At 39.7% G+C, this 16,396-nt stretch overlaps 1 protein-coding gene across 1 annotated transcript in view; it reads left to right on the top strand.

The window, feature by feature from the left end:
* Nucleotides 1–376: 376 nt before the first annotated feature.
* The window catches only part of LOC124545479 (sorting and assembly machinery component 50 homolog B), a 106,283-nt gene continuing 90,263 nt past the window's right edge, over nt 377–16,396 (top strand). Inside the window, exons 1-3 of the mRNA XM_047124412.1 lie at nt 377–533; nt 697–771; nt 860–913. Coding sequence (XP_046980368.1) covers nt 513–533; nt 697–771; nt 860–913 — 150 coding nt within the window. The 5' untranslated portion in view covers nt 377–512. The remainder of the gene's footprint in view (nt 534–696; nt 772–859; nt 914–16,396) is intronic.

The raw sequence follows: 16,396 nt of genomic DNA, 5'->3' as shown, positions 1-16,396 counted from the left end.
CCTGTTTATCCAGTTTTCCAGTGATCATTGCAATTTTCAAACTAAATATAAACTCTGATTCTCATAAGTTCACTGGTATCAAAAACAGTAGTTAATGGTCTATTAATTAAAGAGTGGGCTAAAAAGAGAGGGTTTCAAGCTGCTCTTCGCTCACTTTGATTGAACTCACTTGCTACTGTACGAAAAGTAATTTTTCAACATGTTCCACAACTTGGAATAAACTGGCCATTGTCACAAATCTGAAAGATTCCTGAACTCCATAGAAGTTTGTTTCTGTTCTCAGAAAAAACCTAATAAAAATAGCGTGGGAACTATTCTCGTCAATAACACGTGTAATAAAATATGTAGGTCTCCTTTTTGAAATACATATTACTCCCGTCTGTGTGTTTACATCAGAGGACTATATCAAAGATGATGTAAGGGTGGGTGAGGTCGTACGCTGCTTCAAAAAATAATAGTAGAGACGCCGGGTTTGCGATTATGTGCAACATAGGAAAGTGACAGTTGGAACGATGGGGACAGTTTACGCAAAGGTAAAGGTTGTGTCTATTTTTCTATGTTTTTGTGTATTTTTACGTGAATGAGCTTCGTACTGTGTATTATGTGGTTATGGGTACATTTAGGCTTCATATAAAACAACTGATTCATTTGATAGGCATGTACTAGTTATCTCGCATGTATTTATTTGTGTTTTAGGAACAGTTTATTGAAAAGAACGAATCGTTCGGGAGTGGTAAACCGAGACATCTAAATTTAGGAACCAACGACCAAGTATGCTGAAGTCAACATATGAATGGAAGCTGTGTTTCAACGTTTGTATATGTGAAGAATACTATTTCAATGCCATTTTCGTTTACAGGAAGCCGAAGAATGCACAAGCGGTAAGAAGACAATAAAGTTGGAAGGCATACAGGTATGCGAATTACTTCGTAAAGCAGGGTATTGTAAATCGCTATACAGTAAATGATTACCATTATTAAAACGTGTGTACAGGCTGATGGTAATAAGGACTTGGGGCACTTGCGGAATGTAGGCTACGTTAATTATTGGAGAGATGCAATTGTGTTCGCTAGAGGGCATGATTATTTTGAAGCCCGACACAATCATCATGGGATAAGGGAGGGCAGTATTTTGTTTTTACTGCCTCACATGGTACATACGGCAAGAGAGTGAACCCAAAAGTGTCAGATGTCAAAACTATTTGTAAATTTCTTAACACGGAATTATTGTTGCCTGCTTTGTGGGAATGAAATGGGAGAGTGTCTAATATGAGTAGGAAGCATGTTCCCCACGTGCCCCATACATTGGCATGTTTGTGAATGTATAACAGTACACAGTTGCTGCTGATGATGCCTCAGCCCAGTGTAACATCCATCGCACGGCAATACTGGTATTGAAACTGCTGTGGGAACTACAGAAGATCCTCCAGCCAGTTTCCCCATTCCGAAGCTGTTGATACATATAGTTGATGTGTGATCTGTCAACTTCAGAGTGTAAATTGACAGGAGCTTCATCCAGTAATATAATGTAGGTACACTTATATGCAGTTGGTAACTGTTTGCTCCACTACCCTCATCAAGACGTTTAAATGAGCACTGATAATTGCTAATACTTTGGCTGCGCAACACTGTTTTTCCAATTCGGGTGTAGATGTAGAGATGTGCATATGATACAGCAGTTAAGGGAAGTTTGTCATTTAAATAGATGGCTCAGAGCAGAGTGGGCACTTAAGGTTAGAAATATCGGTTAATTATATGTTCATGGCCATTAAATGGTTCCTAGCCAATTCTTTGCCATTAGACTTTGAAAAAGCACATAATGTGCAATTCATAATTTGTAGGGCAGTGCCTGCTTAAAATATGATGAGCAGATAGGAGAAGCTGACTGTGTGAAGTTCTTGGGAGTACAGCCTGGTACTGGATACAATGGGGTGAAGCTTACCACAGAACTGCTGAAGTGTGTGAATAAATTTTTGTTTTGAATGCAGATGTCAGACGGGTATCTTCTGCAAATTCTTTAAAAAAGCTTTCATGAAAAATATCGTGTTCTAAACCAGATAAAAAAACGAGATTTGGTTTTGCAGTGCGAGAATATAAGCTCCCCACACCACTGTCCCCCTCCCCCCTCTCCTCCCCCTAAAAAAAAAAGGTGGAGGTGCATTTAAAATAAGCCCAAATTCTGATGACACTCAAATAAAATGTGACGTTGTTGACTGTGTTCTACAATTGTTTAGTACTCTGAGGAAGGTAATACTGAAAATCCTGATGGTTAGGAAGTGAGATGAGCCAGAACAACTTGGGGAAAAAAAACCGCTGTCTGTCTTTTGTCATGACTTATCATGACATATTTCAGCCTGTTTTCCTGTTACGCTAACTATAGAATCAAACTGATTATAAATTTAAAACACTGGACATCATGGTTGTAAAACTATTACAAAGCTTTACACCATTGTCACATTGTGGAACTGTGGGGAAATTCATAGCAGAGTGTATGACTTTTTTGGAAAGGATTTATGATATAGAAAATCTTGAGTATGTCTTTTTATTATGCAATGCTATTGACATGCTAGTTTAATTCCAGTTTAAAGTATAGCATATTGTGTGTTCACATAGTTTGTGGTTTATGTAAACTGAGGAAAAATTGTGTAAATGAGTTGCTATGCCCCATTGTGGTTTAACAACTGCCAGTTTCTTTCAGAGTGAGAAAACTGTCATTCCCATCGTGAAAAGGGGCTACGGGTGATAGCTATGCAGCAGCAGTTTCTTTACCACAGGTTCTCAAGAGTGATACGGGTTTACTTATACAGGATTTCAGACCTGATTGTACGTTTCTTGAAGTGTCAGAGAACAAAGCTGGAAAAGGCCTTTTTTAGAATTCTAAGATTATGTTTCTACTTTGAATTTTTTACAGGTTTCATTAATTTGATGTAGAATGCCATGAGGGAAACTATACTGCCAACGAGGCAGTGTCACTGAGAGTGCTGGAATAAATGCAGTAATGTGATGTTCCAAGCCCAACCCTTGTCACTCCTTGATGGCCAATAAATGAATTTTTTGGCCACGTAGGTGCATAAAGCTTATTAAACATCCTTTTCCTCAGCAGAATCCCGCAGATATTTCCAGTTCACCACTCTTTTTCATAAATGCATGCTGCATGTTGTCCTGGCTAGAGGCCCGATATGTTTCGCATCTACACTAAGAGCATTAATGGCCAGCCTGTGGTGATCCTTGTTCTTCTGCTTCTTGTGAGAGGTAGTGTGTCTGGAGCCGCAGTTCAGCTGCCTAAGGAGACACTGTAGTGAAAGTGAGGTTCAGCTATCATATCCAAGTATCTGCAAAAGTGTTATCAAATTTCCTTTAATCAACTAAAGAAGAAATTTAAGGAAATAAGTGTTACAAGAAGAGTTGTTTTAACATGGCGTACTTCAACAGGAACTAGATAAAATCATCATTTTTTGCCAATTGCTGAATCAACAATTCAGGTCAGCATATTTTCAGATGATGCAGATTCTGTTAAGGCCAAAATTAGTGACAGTAATGAAGGAGATATATCAACATTGTATCTCCAGCCAGGGCAACACACTACATACGTATATGAAAAAGAGTGGTGGATTGGAAATATTGAGAGACTTTCGCTGAGGTGATGGATGCTTTAATAAGCTTTGTGGACCCACAAGACCAAGCAAATTTATTTTAGTTTCCATCAAGTAGTGACAAGTGCTGAGTTCAAAAACAGCACATTATTGCGGTAATTCCAGCACCCTCAGTGACATCATCTGGCAGGCAGTATAGTTTTCCTAATGACATTCTACAGCAAATTAACCAAACCTGTAAAAAATTCAGGCAGCCTGAAGGAAACACAAGTGTAGAATCGTAAAAGACACTTTTCTAGCTTTGTCCTCTCGACACTTCCTAGAAATGTGTATCCAGGCCTGGGAATGTGTGATAAAGAAACCCACTGGTGGTTGTACTCTAAACTGGAATTAAACTAGGAAGTCAGTAGCACTGCTCAATAAAAAGACGTACACAGAATTTTCTGTAACATGAATCTCTTGTAAAAATTGTCAGGACATAGTCCATATCAATTCACGCAGACTAGGACAAAATCTTACCTTGTTATTGAATTTAGCAAACATTAAAGTGAAGGACTAAATAAGGAACATGTATTTTTTTTGTTTTCTATAAAAAAAAATTCTGCTCCGAAATACAGTCCTCCAAAGATGACGCTGCGCATACCATTTTGAAGAGAGGAATTTTGGAAAAAATTTAAAATGCTGTATCTCTGAAACAGTTCTAGATATTTTGTTGTTTTTTTTTTTTTATTTGAAATATAATTGCTTTACAATTACAAAGGAAACCCCCATTTAGACATTCTTTCACTATAGCATTCTAAACTTTTTTTTATAATTAGTGGATTTTTTTTTTTTCAAAAGTGCCAGTTCATAAAATTTTGATTTTTTTTTTTTTTCTCTCTCTTCTTTTTCTGTTGATTAATACCATATGGTTCTACATTCCCTGAAAAGGAGAGCCTCTACTTTTTGGTTGAACGGGTTTTATAAACAGTTGAAATTTTTGCCGTACATAAAACCTGTTTTATTACCACATTATTACATAACAGGCTCATAAAAATCAAAACTTAGCCGTATTTAACATAATTTTAGTTTTGAAAGGTGAGTAAGAGACTCATTTTTTCAAGCATTTTAAATGGTTCCAAAATGTATGTGAAAGGTCCGAAGACTTAGATTTAAATTTATACAACTTCTGTGCAATCTGTTTTGTACTTGGTGTGGAAGGATTGTTTTGTACCATGGTGCTTCAGCAGGCCGCCTACACCACCACAAGGCCCCTTCCCGTGACCAGAAGCACTGTATACCCAGCAACACTTGCTGTCTTTTTTTGAAAATATGTCACTTCTATAAAAATTAAAACCTGGTCATTACTCCAATGATACCTTTTACTTCTTGTGGGAGAATTACAGACCAGTTCTCAGCAAAATCACAGTGAAGCACTAAACATAATTCTTCAGCCTGTACACCCCCCTTTCACTTCTGCAGTGTGTTATTGTTGCAATTTCTTCAGATGCTGGTGTGCTACTGCTTTCACTGGCCATTTACCAAGTTCATCAGTGAAACTGTCAAGGCAACAGTTATCTTAATTGGTTTATTTTCCTCCTATGTCACATATGTAATTTCTGCTGAGCTATCTGCTACGTCTTCCAGGCCAAGAGTCTGTAAAGACGGCCTCCATTTCCGGGGCAGTCTCTTGCTTTACGTCACAGACTACTAATGACTTCACACCCTCAACCAAGGTATCATGTGTCACATGCTCCAGTAAGTTCTTCAGAGTTACCACACAAAGTTCAAACTCCATGCAGGATGCACATAAACAGACATCTCTAGATGGGTGTGGAACTACCCACTCAGGTTGTAGTGCATGAAAGTTTGATCTTCCAATATGTGAAGTTGTATAGTTGCTCTTAAAAATTACAAAAGTTTCTTTAATACTGCGAGTCATGTACCTCTTCACTTTCACAAGTGTTTGACCTTGAGCTGTTACAGTTATAGTGTCTTTTTTGTTGGTACTCTGGCGAGAACAGTCCCATTTATCTTCCAGATAAAAAGACTGCACTATTGAGACTTGAGCTGCTTCTACTGGATGACTGTAATAGGGATCTGGTCTTCTAAAGACTCCTTTCACAGACCTCACATTTCGTGATTTGTCTACCATGTACTTTGATACTGATGAAATGTGATTCAAAATTGTTTTCTTTGAAAATGTCTTAGGAATAATAGTTAAAACTTGCACCTTTTCACTGTTGGATGCACAATATTCAACAGCTGAATTGATATTTGTGAAAAATTCCTAGCAAGAGGTGCTAGAGTGATTTGGTTCATTTTCTTCTGAAGATGAAATTTCTACTTTGAAGAGTGTGGTCAGTTTTACTGTACTGTATTCATCCATAGCTGTAGCAATTTCTCTGCACTTTCTTGGTGCCTAGAGACTTCACTGTCAGTACTAACACCTACCTCTGTATTCGACTAAGTCAAGGTATTTAATTCTTCCTCTATTGATGCAAAATCAGCATCATCTGCACCATGGGAGTTCACCTTGTTCAGATATTGTCATTGTTGTTATTCTGTCAAAACACTTAGAACACAAAGAGTTGTCACTGGAAACCTCTTCACTTTGAAACATAGACTTCAAATGAGAACACTTATTCCCAACCTGAACAAAGTTTGCTTTTCTTTTTTTGTTTGTCTTATATATTACTCTTTTATGGTTATGCAAATAGTCAGCACACTTCACTCTCCTGTCCGCCCCTGGTAGCTGAGTGGTCAGCGTGATAGAATGTCGTACCTGACGGCCCGGGTTCGACTCCCGGCTGGGTTGGAGATTTTCTCCACCCAGGGACTGGGTGTTGGTGTTGTGTTGTCCTTATCATCATTTCATCCCCATTGACAAGCAAGTTGCCGAAGTGGCGTTAGCTCGAAAAACTTGCACCAGACGAATGGTCTACCTGACAGGAGGCCCTAGCCACACAACATTTCCATTTACTTCACTCTCCTGTGGCCCCAGTCAGAAGACATTTCAAACTGTGTCAACTGGCAAATTCCTCACAGAAGCACAGAACTCACTGGATGGCCTCAGATTTCTTAGAAGCCTCTTCAGTAAACAAATTAGCATTGAACAACTACAATACAGTAATCTGCAATGAACAACCACGACAAAGAAACTGACAGGGAACTACAACTAAGTGTAAGAAATGTCTGCAACAATGAAAGTGAAAAGAAATAACTGAAACAAAGAAAGTGGTAAGAAATAACTACAAGAAAGACAATAGAAATAAACATTGTAGTGAAGAAATTAGTAAGAAACAACTTCAGTGAACACACACATTACCCTTGAAAGTTACAAAAAATGATTTAAAAAAAAAAGTAAAACCTGTACAACTTAAAAGCAGAAGCTCTCCTATACAGAGAATATAGTACTGCATGGTGCTAATCAACAGAAAAAAATCTAACTTTCCTGGATTGGTATTTTTGAAAAAAAGTTTTTTCTTAAATTATAGAAAAATTCAAAAGGTGACAGTAAAAGAGCTTTGAGAGATATATCGAAACGGAGGATTCCATTGTAATCATAAAGCAGTTGTCTTTCAAATAAAAAAAAACTCTAACAAAATATCTAGACCTGTTACAAAGATACAGCATTTTAAAAAATTTTCTGAAATTCGCGTCTTCAAAATGGTGTTCACAGTGTCATCTTTGGAGGCCTGTATCTCAGAGCAGGAATTTTTTTTGGAGAAAAAAATACATGTTTCTTACTTACTCCTGAATTTTAACATATGCTAAATTCAATCACATCTGAGACTATGAAGGTAACGCCCCTGCCTGGAGTGATATGGATTATGCCTCAGGCAGACTGCTGTGAACTTCCCCCCAACTTGCACTTGCCAGTCATCAGTTATTTTGCTGCCCAAATAGCAAAAGTCCCCTTCAGGTGTCTCATTTATGAACCTAATTCCCTCAGTATCACCTTATTTTATTTGACTATATATCATTATCCTCTTTTTGCTTTTGTTTGTGTTCATCTTATATCTTCTGTTTAAGACACTGTCCATTCTGTTCAACTGCTCTGCCAAATTACAATGTCATTGGCTAACCTCAAAAGTTTTATTCTTCTCCCTGGACTTTAATTCTTACTCCAAAGTTTTCCATGGTTTCCTTTGCTGCTTGCTCAACGTACGGATTGAATAACATCGGCGGTAGGCCACAACCCTGTCTCACTCCCTTCCCAACCACTGTTTCCTTTTCATGCCCTTTGACTCTAAGGCTGTCTGTATTCTGCACAAGTTGTAAATAGTGTTTCACTCTCTGTGTTTTACCCCTGATGCCCTCAGAATTTCAAAGAGCATGTTCTGGTTAACATTGTTAACAACTTTTTGTAAGTCTACAAATCCTGTAAATTTCTTGAGAAGTGGTAGGGTCAGTATTGCCTCATGTTTTCCTAGATTTCTCCAGGATCCAAACTGCTCTTCCCCCAACCAATTTTTTCATTCTTATGTAAAGAATTCGTGGTGATATTTTGCAGCCATTAATTATTAAACTGGTAGTTCGGTAATATTCACACCTGTCAGAACCAGTCTTCTTTGGAACTGGAATTACTATGTTCTTCTTGAAGTCTGAGGGTATTTCACCTGTCTCATACAGCTTGCTCACCAGATGGAAGAGTTTTGTCATGGTTGGCTCTCCCAAGGCTATCAGTAGTTCTAATGGAATGTCATCTACTCCTGGGGTCTTGTTTCAAATTAGGTCTTTCAGCGCTTTGTCAAATTCTTCTTGCAGTAACATATCTGCCATCTCATCTTCATCTACATTCTCTTCTATTAACATAACATGGCCCTTGAGAACATCTCCCTTGTACAGAGTCTCTGTATACTCCTTCCACCTTTCAGGTTTCCCTTCTTTGCTTAGTACTGGTTTTCCATATGAGCTCTTGATATTGATACAGGTGGTTCTATTTTCCCCAAAGGCCTTTTTAATTTTCCTGCTGGCAGTATGCATCTATTCCCTAGTGGTATATGCTTCTAAGTTCTTACATTTGTATTATAGCCATTCCTACTTTGTCAGTTTGCATTTCCTGTCAATCTCATTTTTTAGACGTTTGTATTCCCTTTTGCCTACTTCTTTTACTGTATTTTTATGATGTCTCCTTTCCTCAGTTAAATTCAATGTATCTTGTGTTACCCAAGGACTTCTACAGCCCTCTTCTTTTTATCTAGTTGACCCTCTGCTGGCTTCACTATTTCATCTCTCAAAGTTACCCCTTCTTTTTCTACTGTATTCCTTTCACCTGTTCTTGTCAATTGTTGTGTAGTGCTGCCTGTGAAACTATCAATGATTTCTAGTTCTTTCAGTTTGTCAAGGTCTCATCTCCTTAATTTTGTATTTTTTTTGCAATTTCTTCAGTTTTAATCTACAGTTCATAACCAATAAATTGTAGTCAAGAGTCCACATCTAACCCTGGAAATGTCTTAAATCTTAAAATCTCTGTCTTATCTTTATTTAATCAGTTTGAAACCTTCCGGTGTCTCTAGGTCTCTTCCACGTATAAAACCTTCTTTCATGCTTTTTAAACCAAGTGTTAGCGATGATTACATTATGATTTGTGCAAAATTCTACCAGACGACTTCCTCTTTCTTTCCTAACATCCAGTCCATATTTACCCACTACTTTTCCTTCTCTTCCATCAATTTCTAGTTCCCCATCACAATTACATTTTTGTCTCCTGTAACTATCTGAATAATTTCTCTTATCATATGTTTCTTCAATCTCTCTATCATCTGTGAAGCTAGTTGGCCTATGAACTAGTACTGCTGTGCTGAGTGTGGGCATTGTGTCTGTGTTGCCTACAATAATGCGTTTACTATGCGGTTAATAGTAGCTTACCTGTGTTCCTATTTTTTTATTCATTATTGAACCTTCTCCTGATTTACTGCTATTTGACTTTGTATTTATAACCCTGTATTCACCCGGCCAGAAGTCCTTCTCCTGCTGCCACCGAACTTCACTAATTCCTACTATATCTAACTTTAACGTGTTCATTTTCTTTTTTAAATTTTCTAAGGTACCTGCCAGATTAAGGGATTTGACAGTCCGCACTATGATCTGTTTCTCCTGAGTAGCCCCCGCCCAAAGATCCAAATGGGGGAATATTTTACCTCCAGAATATTTTGCCCAACACAGTTCCATCATAATTTAACCATACAGTAGAGCGATGAAAAAAAAATTATGGCTGTAGTTTTCCCCTTGCTTTCAGCCGTTCAGAGTAGTAGCACAGTAAGGCTATTTTGGCTATTACAAGATCAGATCAGTCAGTCATCCCGACTGCTGCCCCTGCAAGTACTGAAAAGGCTGTTGCCCCTCTTCAGGAATCATACACATGTCTGGCCTCTCAACAGATACCCTTCTGTTGCGGTTTCATCTACGGTACGTTTATCTCTATCGCTGAGGCGCACACGCCTCCCCACCTCGGTTTATGGGGTGGAGGGGCAAGAATCACAAAAAACATAAAAGATACTGGCTACCTCCTTGGCTTCAAAAAATATGGTTACAAGTTAAATGTTCCCCCTCCTCTTGTTGCTCATTCTTCCACTCCTTATTTTTTGCTTCTTTCTTTGGTTTTACTGATTCCTCCTGGGATTGACTCTGGCACACCCTTGAATTGTCATAAATGTCTGGCATGTGTAGCTGTTGACCTCGTTAGCAGCTGTAGCTTCACTTTCACAGATAACGTGGTTTCAGTAACTTTTTGTGGCTCTTTGTGCCGTGTCAAAAGCTTCTGTCTCCTCCTTTTGGAGTATATGAACTCTACACCACCATCAACTGGTCCACATTGTATTGAAGTTAAGTTCCCATATGCTTCACTGCCTCTTCTTGGCTTTCCAATGCCATGGTGTTTGCTTATTGAACCTTTCCCAACTTGTCTCATAGTTCTCACAAATTCTTGGACTGACACTCAGCTCCAGTTCCCTCTTTGCTTAATCGTATTGAATGACAATGGCTTCTTTTTGCCATATACCATCTCGAATGGTGAAAATTCTGTGCTGGCATGTACTTTGAATTCTACACATTTACTACAAAAGATGAATGTGTCCCAGTCGGTATGGTATGAGTTAAAATAATAAGTAAGCATCCTTCCAGTTGTGCTGCCACTTGACTGAGATGAGGTGCACTAGTTCTTAATTTTTTGTCTTTCAACAACTGTCTCAGTTTCTTCATCATGTCTGACATGAAGTCTGTCCATTGATCCATTATTATTGTCTCTGGCACCCCAAACTCCAACACCCATATATTGACAAATGTTTGCATGACTGACTGCCTACTGGTCTGGCATCGACACCACCTCAATATAACATGAAGATGTCTGTTATATTAGCACAAAAGATCCCCTGCTGGAGTTTGGTTAAACAGCTGTAACATATCCAACCCAATAAGTGGAAATAGTTCAGTGTCTTCCAGCAACCTCTGCAGTAGTACTTGTTTCTGACGTAGATCTGCTTCTGATTTGTTAATCTGACTCTCCATGGCCAGACAAAATGTGATCGTGTATTTCACTTAGCTTCTCTGGCACAACAGCTTGTGGTCCTAATCCTGTCTCCTTGCATAACAGCCTGTCACACATGCTGAACTGCCGCTGCTTACTTAACTGCTCACATTCTCCATCAGCACTCTGCGCTGCTTGCCACTTGGCAAGGTCTAGTGCATGTACAGTTTCTACCTTCCTGGTTAGTGCGTCCACATTTCTGTCTCTCTTTCTAGTTTGTGGATTACTTCTTACACAGATTCACTGAGTTTTAATGTCCACTCTATAATTTCTTCAAACCTAGTAACTACTTCAAAGCGGCATGGTAAGTCACTCCTCCCAGACAGATAACACCCGAAGTATGTTACTCCATACATCCCTAATGTTGCCACTAAAGTTCCCATTAACAATGTAACTTCCTTGGTGCCAAAATTATCCACATTGATGGTTATTACCTTTCTTCCAACCCCTTTCTTGTATGTGTACAATACTTCGTCTTCCTAAACTACATCCAACAAATCATTATCCCCTAGCAGTTCCACTATACACAACTTACCAACTGGTAAGCCAGGCTCCACACTCACTCATACTGACTTCCCAGTGTATTTTGACACATAGTCATGTTAATTAAGCCTTAATGCTTGTGCTTAAGGTTTAACTGGACTGCCTTGTACAACAGACATTCCTCGTCACAAATCAACAGTGATGACATCTTTCCCTAGCTGTAATATTTGCCCACTAAGTTCCTCCACATGTCGTCAAAGGTCAATTATAAAATGGTGCTGTAGTAGAAAGTCCAACCCTAGAATCATTCTTTAGCCCTTGCTTACATGAGACACCTCTTCTATGTACTGCCTGAAATTGATTGCTTCCAATTGAAAATTCACCATTATCGATCTGACAAGGAAACCTCCCCATCGCACCCCTCTCAGATTTAGTTATAAGTTGGCACAGTGGATAGGCCTTGAAAAACTGAACACAGATCAATCGAGAAAACAGGAAGAAGTTGTGTGGAACTATGAAGAAAATAAGCAAAATATACAAACTGAGTAGTCCATGCGCCAGATAGGCAACATCAGGGATAGTGTTAGCGCAGGAACGTCGTGGTCCCGTGGTTAGCGTGAGCAGATGCGGAACGAGAGGTCCTGGGTTCAAGTCTTCCCTCGAGAGAAAAGTTTAATTTTTTATTTTCAGACAATTATTATCTGTCCGTCCATCCGATGCGAGGTAACTGCGCCGTAGTATGGGGACGCTACACCCAAACAAACATCGAAACACACGACGTCAGTCGACTACAGTGCACGGAAGAGAGAGTATTCCTGCTAACGAGGCTCCCTGGCTGGCAGTTGACTAATCGCTACTTTGGACGAAAGTGCATTAAATACGTGAGATGTATTCCGTGGGCAATATGAATCTAGCAAAACACAGAAACTTTGCGAAAATAAAGAAAGTAAACTTTTCACTCGAGGGAAGACTTGAACCAAGGACCTCTCGTTCCGCAGCTGCTCACGCTAACCACGGGACCACGGCGCTCCTGAGCTCAAATTATCCTTGATGTTGCCTATCTTGCGTATGGACTACTCAGTTTGTATATTTTGCTTATTTTTTTTCATAGTTCCACACTACTTCTTCCTGTTTTCTCGATTGATCTGTGTTCTGTTTTTCAAGGCCTATCCATTGTGCCAACTTATAACTAAATTTGAGGGGGGTGCGATGGGGAGGTTCCCTTGTGAGTGACTGTACATCATTATCCACTAACTCATGCAAATTATAACAGGATGAGCCCCGTTGCCTCCTTACCCACTAAATCTCTTGAGGCCACCGACACACAGGCCACGTGTCCAGCTAAAACGTATACCTTTTCCCATCTGCTGCACCCATTATGGCACGCACTGAGAATGCCTTGTGGCAGTTCTGGGGTGTCCTTCTGAGTTTATGGGTGGTTGTCATTACCCTGATGACCCCTACCATGGTTCCAGCAATACTGCAACTTGCTCCTACCACCCCTACTGTTATTACCATGAAACCACTGATAGTTCATTCCATTCCTATTATTCCATGATAAATGTTATTGCCTCTGCACCTTATATTTGCCACACACACACACACACACACACACACACACACACACACACACACACACATTTGCTCACTCTCTTATCACTGTCACAACATTGTTCTTTTCGGATTCCATTGCTAGTCTAACTGCTGCATGGAATCCCTGGTCATTTCAAGTGCTAAATCTCTCAGAAAACCATTGAATGCTCTGCTTGGTTTCCTGTAACAACACCCTGTTTGCCTCATCGTCCTGTGTCAGTTTATATGGATCCACATTAATTTTGCTACTCGTGTTCACAAAATCCTCTAGTGCTTCATTAGGCCTTAACTGATTACAAAAAACTGCACACTATTTTGTTCCTTACATATTTGCACCAATCCTTTTCCGAGCTGTTCAAAAGTTTCTGGCTTGTCCATTGCCTAGTTGCATCATACAAAGGACTTTGCTTCTTCTGACAGTGACAATCTTGCAATTTGAAATGACTTATTGTCCAACAAGTCCTCTCTGCTGATGACAAGAGATCCTCCACAAACTATAACACATTCTTGGATGACTATCACAAAAGGAAGTAGCGACATTTGCAACAGCTCGAACAATCCCTATACTCTGCAATTTTTACAACTTTAACTTCTCATTTTTCTCTACTAGCTCATTATTCGCAAATGTATTGTCTTTTCTTAACCAAACTACCTGATCAACTAACTATTGCATAGCTTCCTCACCATCTACATCTACATCTACATCTATACTCCGCGAGCCACCTTACGGTGTGTGGCGGAGGGTACTTATTGTACCACTATCTGATCCCCCCTTCCCTGTTCCATTCACGAATTGTGCGTGGGAAGAACGACTGCTTGTAAGTCTCCGTATTTGCTCTAATTTCTCGGATCTTTTCGTTGTGATCATTATGCGAGATATATGTGGGCGGTAGTAATATGTTGCCCATCTCTTCCCGGAATGTGCTCTCTCGTAATTTCGATAATAAACCTCTCCGTATTGCGTAACGCCTTTCTTGAAGTGTCCGCCACTGGAGCTTGTTCAGCATCTCCGTAACGCTCTCGCGCTGACTAAATGTCCCCATGACGAATCGCGCTGCTTTTCGCTGGATCATGTCTATCTCTTCTATTAATCCAACCTGGTAAGGGTCCCATACTGATGAGCAATACTCAAGAATCGGACGAACAAGCGTTTTGTAAGCTACTTCTTTCGTCGATGAGTCACATTTTCTTAGAATTCTTCCTATGAATCTCAACCTGGCGCCTGCTTTTCCCACTATTTGTTTTATGTGATCATTCCACTTCAGATCGCTCCGGATAGTAACTCCTAAGTATTTTACGGTCGTTATCGCTTCCAATGATTTACCACCTATGGCATAATCGTACTGGAATGGATTTCTACCCCTATGTATGCGCATTATATTACATTTATCTACGTTTAGGGAAAGCTGCCAGCTGTCGCACCATGCATTAATCCTCTGCAGGTCCTCCTGGAGTACGTACGAGTCTTCTGATGTTGCTACTTTCTTGTAGACAACCGTGTCATCTGCAAATAGCCTCACGGAGCTACCGATGTTGTCAACTAAGTCATTTATGTATATTGTAAACAATAAAGGTCCTATCACGCTTCCCTGCGGTACTCCCGAAATTACCTCTACATCTGCAGATTTTGAACCGTTAAGAATGACATGTTGTGTTCTTTCTTCTAGGAAATCCTGAATCCAATCACAAACCTGGTCCGATATTCCGTAAGCTCGTATTTTTTTTCACTAAACGTAAGTGCGGAACCGTATCAAATGCCTTCCTGAAGTCCAGGAATACGGCATCAATCTGCTCGCCAGTGTCTACGGCACTGTGAATTTCTTGGGCAAATAGGGCGAGCTGAGTTTCACATGATCTCTGTTTGCGGAATCCATGTTGGTTATGATGAAGGAGATTTGTATTATCTAAGAACGTCATAATACGAGAACACAAAACATGTTCCATTATTCTACAACAGATTGACGTAAGCGAAATAGGCCTATAATTATTCGCATCTGATTTATGACCCTTCTTGAAAATGGGAACGACCTGCGCTTTCTTCCAGTCGCTAGGTACTTTACGTTCTTCCAGCGATCTACGATAAATTGCTGATAGAAAGGGGGCAAGTTCTTTAGCATAATCACTGTAGAATCTTAAGGGTATCTCGTCTGGTCCGGATGCTTTTCCGCTACTAAGTGATAGCAGTTGTTTTTCAATTCCGATATCGTTTATTTCAATATTTTCCATTTTGGCGTCCGTGCGACGGCTGAAGTCAGGGACCGTGTTACGATTTTCCGCAGTGAAACAGTTTCGGAACACTGAATTCAGTATTTCTGCCTTTCTTTGGTCGTCCTCTGTTTCGGTGCCATCGTGGTCAACGAGTGACTGAATAGGGGATTTAGATCCGCTTACCGATTTTACATATGACCAAAACTTTTTAGGGTTCTTGTTTAGATTGTTTGCCAATGTTTTATGTTCGAATTCGTTGAATGCTTCTCTCATTGCTCTCTTTACGCTCTTTTTCACTTCGTTCAGCTTTTCCTTATCAGCTATGATTCGACTACTCTTAAACCTATGATGAAGCTTTCTTTGTTTCCGTAGTATCTTTCGTACATGATTGTTATACCACGGTGGATCTTTCCCCTCGTTTTGGACCTTAGTCGGTACGAACTTATCTAAGGCATACTGGACGATGTTTCTGAATATTTTCCATTTTTGTTCCACATCCTCTTCCTCAGAAATGAACGTTTGATGGTGGTCACTCAGATATTCTGCGATTTGTGCCCTATCACTCTTGTTAAGCAAATATATTTTCCTTCCTTTCTTGGCATCTCTTATTACACTTGTAGTCATTGATGCAACCACTGACTTATGATCACTGATACCCTCTTCTACATTCACGGAGTCGAAAAGTTCCGGTCTATTTGTTGCTATGAGGTCTAAAACATTAGCTTCACGAGTTGGTTCTCTAACTATCTGCTCGAAGTAATTCTCGGACAAGGCAGTCAGGATAATGTCACAAGAGTCTCTGTCCCTGGCTCCAGTTCTGATTGTGTGACTATCCCATTCTATACCTGGTAGATTGAAGTCTCCCCCTATTACAATAGTATGATCGCGAAACTTCTTCACGACGTTCTGCAGGTTCTCTCTGAGGCGCTCAACTACTACGGTTGCTGATGCAGGTGGTCTATAGAAGCATCCGACTATCATATCTGACCCACCTTTGATACTTAACTTAA

The sequence above is a fragment of the Schistocerca americana genome, chromosome 8 (genome assembly GCF_021461395.2).
Source record: "Schistocerca americana isolate TAMUIC-IGC-003095 chromosome 8, iqSchAmer2.1, whole genome shotgun sequence".
Taxonomy (NCBI): Eukaryota; Metazoa; Arthropoda; class Insecta; order Orthoptera; family Acrididae; genus Schistocerca; species Schistocerca americana.
Note: the sequence above shows the minus strand (reverse complement) of the source record. Positions and strands in the feature narration are given on the sequence as shown.